Here is an 8,279-nt window from a genome sequence, read left to right on the forward strand (position 1 = left end):
TATAATGGATAGTAGGTATTAACATTAGGATACGTCGACATTAGTCATCTGTTTTGGCTAATGTGTAATTTTTCGTTTATAAACATAAAATATCAACATTATCCGTATAATGTTAACCTTAACTAATCAATATTAGATAAATTATATATTTAAATAGGTTAAATTAAAGAGTAATTGAGATAATATGACCATGTAAAAACAAAAACCTGATATCTTAACAATTATTATCATACAATTTTAATGTTGAGAGTATTTTATTAAACATACGACTTAAACATCAAAATAATTCGTACATAGTTTGATACAATATGTTTACTATGCATATCTGTATTACTTCACAGCTTTCATTTGCCAAAGACCATCATTCAAATAGTGACAGTTTTCAATACCAACTCCTTTATTCACTTTTAATCTGAAATAAATAACAAAAAATATTTTTATAAAATTACCACAGTAAAATGTGTTAATTATAAAATTACATATCATCCGTAGAAAGACTAGTTATTCCAATGGCCAAAGCATGTTGTTTGCCTTCTGCCATTACAGCCTAAATAATTTATAGTTAAAGAAAATACTAGTAAAATTTATACAAGAGAATATTTAAATAATAAAAAATAATTATAACTATTATGAATTTTAGTTAGTTAAAACATCAGTATTAAATTTAACTTAAAAATATGCAATTTAAAGGATACTACAATTGTATTTTGTGGAACAGGCTCAATTTTTGCTCCAGGAGATGTCAAACCAGGACACATAATGTTGGCACCGCTCATAACAAATTTAATGGCACCTAAGTCTACTTGTTCTTTAGGAAGAAAGAATGGATCTAGAAATAAAACACAACACACATTTAATTAAATTATAATCATGAAATAATAAATAATATTTCTTAGTACCCAATGAATATCTAATACTATATTTTAGTTAATTAAAATAAAATAATAAGTCAAATATTATAAATAATTTTTTTTTAGATTTAAGTAATTTATAAATAACTTCTATTACATTATTGTAGTGGTCCACGGACTATCACAGACTACCAAGCATCTATACATAATGATTTAACTTGGGGTATGAAATAATTCTTGACTCAAAATATTTTCAAGTGTTTTTATAATTGAAAATATTTTTAAGTCCAAAAAATATGATTCCAGATATAGAATATTCTGAAAATACTCTAACTTTGTTAAATCATGTCTGAAAAGGACTATCTTGGACTCTCTTATATAGGTCCTTTCCCCACTCTTCAGATTAAATCCCATACTACCCATGCCTCGATTATGTATTAGTGCATTTATTTGGTTAAAACTACTGTATAGCTGCTTGCATCTAGTGAATTTCATTAACTCCTTATACTTACATATATTAATCAGTACCTAAACGTCCCTAAATATGTTTTATGAATGCTGTAAAAACCAAAACTACCTCATTAATTTTATCATTGTTATATTTTTCCTTTTCTATTATGTATTGGAATGTGTAAGCCTAGGTCATATTATATTCTATTGAATATTGAGTATCAGAATTTGTAGCATTATGTAAAATCTCATAAATTACAATATAAGTATAAAGTATTGTAAACAATTTTAGAAGCTATAAAATATTATACTAACATTTATGAAGAAGCTTCAGTGTAGGTAGCCAAGGGCCATTTCTATGCCGGAAAAATAAACAGTCGCCGGCTGAATTCACGATTATTTCAATATGATCTTGGCTACACAAAAATAGTTTCATATTAATTAAAAATATATACTGTCAAGTGTATTTTATGACTTACCATTTAACAATTCTTAATGCATCTTTCTTAGGTAATATTGTATCTATGTACTCCTCAAGTGTTGGATATTGATCAATAATTTTCGTTCTAATACCTTTTTGGACAGATGATTTTAACTGTTGAATACCTATCACACTATCTTTATCATCAAATCTGAAAAATTATAATATTATACCATATGTTAAACAGATAGGTTAAATAGGGTAGAACTTAAATAAATATTAAAATGATACTTAAACAAAAAATGTTAATAATTATGTGAACACCAAGTTTATAAATCTGTAAGCAGTAATCTGACAATAAAAATGCTAACAGAACTAAATGTATTATGCACATATTTAAAAAAAAAATGTTTAAGTTTTAATAATAATTATGAAAATATTTTATCTATTCTTATATTTTAAAATGACTCAATGACACTATTAATAATAATTTCGATACAATATACAATATTAATATAATCAGAATGCAAAATAAGAAAAAATAATAATAACGAATTCTTAAAAATAAAATTACATTGTTTAAACTATAGATATTTGAAATTATGACATGGAACACTACAATGGGAGTGCTTAACTAGCACCCTCGTAGTTGCATCACTGACACTTATTTAAAAGGTAATATATAATTTTTTTTTTTTAATCCAAATACCTAATATGTACATATTATATTAAATTGTTATTTTATATTTATTTATTTAAATTAATATTAATTGTAATACAATTTAATGAACTAATGATAGTAAGCTTATTACGCACTGACACAATTCTTAACATCTAAAATGATGTCTATAAAAACAAAAGTAAAACAAAGACTGTATATGGCTATTATAAGATCGACTCTCACATATGGCTGTGAAGCCTGCACGACGTCCAAACATACAGAGAGAAACTTGAGGACTTTCAAGAACAGTCTGGAGGAAAATATGTGGACCTATCATTGATGAAACTATAGGAACTGGCAGAGGAGATAAAATAGTAACAAATATAATATATTATATAATAAATATTAATCGATATTTAAGTAATAAAGTGTTGTATGATTTATTAGAACTAGTACCAGTAACAAGCTTTATTAAGGGCCAACAGATACAATGGTTAGGTCATATAATGAAAAGAGGGGAGAAAGCAGTAGTTAGAGTTGCATTGGAATGGAAACCACAAGGGAAAATACCTAGAGAAAGACCTAGAAAAAGATAGATCAACATGATGAAAAAAGACTAAAAAACCTTTGGAAATGAGAATTGGAGAGAAGTAGTACAAGATGAAGTTAGGTGGCAAAGTGTAGGAATGGGGGCAAAAACTCTTAGAGTATACAGGTCAAAAGAAGAAAAAGAATAACAATAGCTAAAACATGATAACCAATAACTATACTTAGTAAAACTTTTTAATATCTATAAAATATTTTAATTTTAAATCTTACGCAAAGCTAAAAATGCTTTTCAAAGACTTTTTTTACATTAATTTTCCTACCATCACTAACACATATGGAATTATTATTTTTATATTTCTATTAAGTAAGGTTTTTTTTAAACATAAATTAAAAATTATTAATGATATAATATAAACATAATAGTATAAAAAATACATTATACAAATATTTAATTTCATCACAATAACTGAAAGTATCTTCTCATCATTAATAAGACTATTTATTTAGAAATTGAGAAAAAATTAAATAATATTAATTAATTTTATATTACAACTAGTTATAAAAAGAAAAATATATTTTTAAAACCTTTCTTCTGATATTTGTACTATAATACTATATAAGTACATACAATCTATAAAGGTATATTTAAATAAAACACTGGGTAAAAAAAGTTTTTTCTTTTCTATAAATTAAAAACAACCTATTCATGAATTTATTTTATTAATTATTACATTTATCAAAACAATTTAAAATGGTTATACTTACTTCTTAAACATTTTATATAGTTAATGATCGTTTTACTTCTTCTTATAATAAAAAATGTACGTGTATAGACAACAACAATCAAAATAATCTAAAACTTATTATACTTATAAAACTTATTTTATAAAAATCGAATAATTATATCGTGTCGACTGTTAATCATATAACATATTTATCACTCCTGACTCCGTGCGCTGTGCCGCTGTGGTGATAAAACTACACATTTGATTATTGAACCGTATTCTTAATTCTTATCTCGATGAATAATAACATTGATAATGATTATATGTAAGTACCACAACCACTGTCTAACATCTCTTACCAATATTTACGAGGGCGTCGCTATCATTATTTGATCACACGAATACTGTCAAAACTTATCAGTCAGTCGGGGTCGGCTATAAAATAATAAGTATTAAGTAGGTTTTGAGTAAAGATTAATAAATTCAAAAATTCAGTGTTCTATTTCTTATGTATTAAATATTAATTTTTTATAATTTTAAATTTAGCAATAATTAACCATTTTACCTAAACAATTACGATAGTCTGTTTAAAAGTATTCAATATTTTTTCAATGTTTAACTTGCCAACTACCTACAATACCCTATAAGGATTTTTTTGTCATTTTTTCTTCAACACATTTGACAAAAATATACACGTGTATTTACAAGTTTAATATAATTTATAAGCAAAAGTAAGTGAACTCTAACTTAACTCTTCTAGTTTTTAGATATTTTATAAACATTACATACCCATCATTATAAACCTAAATCATTTTCCAGTAATATTAGTCGGTTACTTTTGACTAACAAAAGTTCATAATTTTATTTAAATTATTACTAATTATAACTACAAGATAAATTACATTCCCAATTTCTTTCAACTACCGATTAATAATTAGAAGAATATATATTTTATACAGATACACTGTTGGTTAATGGGTACCATAACCTAACCATCTATATTCACTTAGTACCTATTGATTTTCATATCTGAAGCTCTAACTCTAAAAACACTTTCTATTATTTTTTATTATTTTTAAAAATATTTTTGCTGTATCAATGCTGATACTTAACAAAATAATAATGCATTACAAAAATGTAATTGTAAAGTAGGTACTCAGTATTAATAAAGTTAGTAGAAAACAGTAATGTATATAGGGGGGAGGCCCTCTAAGCTAGAGCTTGTATGTATATCTACACTGTTTACAGTTTTTCACCATGATTCCATGATTAATTAACCCGGTTGATTAAAACCGTTTTTCAACATAGAAATGTTAGATTGTCAGAACTTGCTTTGATGACTTGTTAAATTCATAGTAAGATAACATTAAAATATAGGTATATGTATATATATGTATGAAACTGTCGATATTTTTTAAAAAAGTATTTAAAATTAAATTTTACATAATAATTATAAAAAAATTAAATTGTGCAATTTTTATTTGTATTGTATACGTCACAATTATAACCACTCAGCTCCCCAAACAATGTTAAGTTATGGCTGTGTTAGTCGTGCTATGTTTGACTAGTGATAAATTGGCCAATAATGAAAATAATTTGTATAAACGCCACTGGTAGAAAATTAAAATTGTAAACAGTTTAATAATTTTAGTTTGTATTTTTTTAATTATCCATGTTTGACATTTACAATGTGTTTATATAAATAATACAATAAGTAAATAAGTTAACAATTAGTATACTAGACTTGAAAACGTAAGAGAAAGGAAGCATCCATCAATACAACTTCCACAAGGATTATATTATAATTTTTTTTACAAAACTTATCTTACATATATTTTATGTTATACCTAACTTAATGCTTGGGGTCTAGCCATCACAAAATATAAAATTAGTACCCTCCTCCCTCAAACTTGCACTTTACTAGTGCCAGATTGGCTAAATTTTGACCTATCAAGTTTTAGATTTCTAATATTTGATCACAGCTACAGTTTAATGATTTAATCCAATTATATTTTATACTAATAATAATGTTTGTACTAATTTTTCATTATTATAACAAAACTAAATTTTGACCAAATACTTAACCAGTCCATATTTTGAGTGCCCCACTGAGATGTTCTGAGCTTGCATTGTAGTTGTTATGAATATGGACACTTGTATTATTTTATATTTTTATATCACTTTATACTTTTTTAATAAAAATTATAAAATATATTAATTTATAGTTAAATTTAAATTGTTTTATGGAATGTTAAAATCTTTAAGACATTTAAATCTGAACATTTTGAACTTGAATATAATCTGGTTAGTGATTTTTATAATTGTATCTACACTACATTAATATCTTAAGATTTCAATCATAGATGTATTTGTTTAAGTGCAGCACATTATTATTTCAAATAATTAAGTAATAATAATAATAAAGCTTATGAAAAAAAAATAATAACTTTATCAAGTTCTGCTTATGGTCTTAAAAATATTTGCCATATACATTTCATTTTTTAGTACCTATGTTTTATATTATAAAGTAACATTAGTACCTATGTATGTGTTATATAATATACAATTTAAATAAATTTATTATCGTCATTATCTACCTATTTAAACTTTTTATTTTTATTCTTTAATATATTTTTATTTTTGATATTTTATAGATTTCAACAATGACTACAACACTCAAGCCTTATCTTTCAGTTGTAAAGCATTCGTTAGATGCTGCCATATGTATTACCCAGTTTTACTCGCAAGTAGTTGAACGTCATAGCAAACCAGAAATAGAAATGCAAACCAACAGGGAATTAATATTGACTCCAATGTTAATCAGTCGCAATGAACGAGAACGTGTTTTTATTGAAAGCTCTATAAATTCAATACGGGTGAGCATTGCAATTAAACAATGTGATGAAATTGAGCGATTATTGTGTGATAAATTCACACGGTTCATGATGAAACGAGCAGAAAATTTTTTCATTCTAAGAAGGAAACCAATTGCTGGATATGACATAACATTCCTAATCACTAACATGCATGTGGAACAAATGTATAGGAATAAACTTATTGATTTCATCATTCGATTTATGGAAGAAATTGACAAAGAGATCAGTGAAATGAAGTTGGCAATAAATGCAAGAGCAAGAATATGTTCAGAAGAGTTTCTCAAACATTTTTAAAAGAAAAATGTTTAACTATCCAGTGTGCATTATTTTTTATTTTCTACTGTAATCATTTTTTTTATATTGTAAAATGTTTAAATGCAAGTTTATTTAAAGTTATTATAAGATTAAAATATAAAGTATATAAAAATCAATTTCATATATGGTTAATAGTTAAAACACTTAACAGAAAAGAAAAAATACTATTAAGTAATGATACATACATTTAAATAGTCTTTTTATATGTTCTATTTATTTTTTATTATTATTATATTTATTTATTATTACTAAGTTCAGTTACAGGAATAATTTGAACTAACATATTGTTATGGTGTGAATACTGACTACCATTATTTTACTTTTATACTTATCTTAGCCAAACATAACATACTATCTATTTAAATACATTGTACGTGAATCCATGAATAATATAGCATCAACGGTTTATATAGTACATTATTTTATGTAAGTCCTTTGCAATTGTCTATATCACAAAATAAGCGCTACTTGGCATAATATGTAACATAAAAAAAGATTAAGATAAAGACATATCAGTTATATAATATAATTTCAAGCCATGGCTATTATAATTTAAATTTGAGAATGACGAAATTACAGAATAATTTATAAAAAGTACAAGTATATTCACAAACAATAATTTATTATGATTAATTTTTATCCACTGAAATCAAATACTTCATATTGAGTTCTATTTATTAATGTGTTTGTAAGTTTATTATTTAAACTTTAATTATTAATTTAATTAGATTAATTTGTTAAAAATAATTTTTCCCCACTTAAATTCATATTATATTTGGCTTAAGGTATGATAAAATTGACTAAGAGTTAAAGATTCAATAACATTTATAAAATATTAAAATAAATCAATAAAAAATCCAATAATTTCAAATTTAATTCATTTATAGTTATCCAAATAAAATTTTACAATTAAAGTACTAAAAGAATATAATATGATTATTTTGAAAGAAATCAAGAATAACCTTAATTGTACCTGTGCTTATCCATTCAACTTAAAACACATTTGAGATATAAAAAATTTCTGTTAAGTATTATTATTAAATAATTAATGAATTACAGTTAATTATCATTATAAAAATGTTATATTATATATACTGTTTATAAGTATCATTTTGAATAACTTATTTAAGTTTTTAAATTCTGACCAAACTTAATCACATTTTCAGTCTTTAATATGTATTACAATTTTCAATATGTGTGATAATTTTATACGCCTAATTAAGTAGTCATAACTGGGTAAAAAATTGGAGAGAGTAATGATTATTCAACAAAACCATAACCTAATTGTTTATTTCACACAAGGTTTAAAATATTTTATGGCTTAAATCAAATAGTAGGTACCCATATCATGAAATAATTTCACTTACAATTTACAAAGAATTTATTAAAATAAAAAAGTCATAACTTGTCTAAAAAAACTAATGTTATTAA

At 24.2% G+C, this 8,279-nt stretch overlaps 2 protein-coding genes across 2 annotated transcripts; one reads left to right on the plus strand and one right to left on the minus strand.

The window, feature by feature from the left end:
* Nucleotides 1-212: 212 nt before the first annotated feature.
* LOC114131657 (malignant T-cell-amplified sequence 1 homolog) lies at nucleotides 213-3,892 on the minus strand. Its single transcript, XM_027996938.2, has 6 exons — nucleotides 3,698-3,892; nucleotides 1,781-1,933; nucleotides 1,617-1,717; nucleotides 696-829; nucleotides 480-547; nucleotides 213-412 (listed from the first exon to the last, which is right to left on the minus strand). Exons 1-6 carry the CDS (start codon nucleotides 3,706-3,708, stop codon nucleotides 331-333), a joined length of 549 nt encoding a protein of 182 aa, XP_027852739.1. The 5' UTR covers nucleotides 3,709-3,892; the 3' UTR covers nucleotides 213-330.
* A 180-nt stretch (nucleotides 3,893-4,072) lies between these two features.
* LOC114131661 (actin-related protein 2/3 complex subunit 4) lies at nucleotides 4,073-7,263 on the plus strand. Its single transcript, XM_027996952.2, has 2 exons — nucleotides 4,073-4,388; nucleotides 6,312-7,263. Exon 2 carries the CDS (start codon nucleotides 6,321-6,323, stop codon nucleotides 6,825-6,827), a length of 507 nt encoding a protein of 168 aa, XP_027852753.1. The 5' UTR covers nucleotides 4,073-4,388; nucleotides 6,312-6,320; the 3' UTR covers nucleotides 6,828-7,263.
* Nucleotides 7,264-8,279: the final 1,016 nt, after the last annotated feature.

The sequence above is a fragment of the Aphis gossypii genome, chromosome 2 (genome assembly GCF_020184175.1).
Source record: "Aphis gossypii isolate Hap1 chromosome 2, ASM2018417v2, whole genome shotgun sequence".
In the NCBI taxonomy this organism is placed as follows: Eukaryota; Metazoa; Arthropoda; class Insecta; order Hemiptera; family Aphididae; genus Aphis; species Aphis gossypii.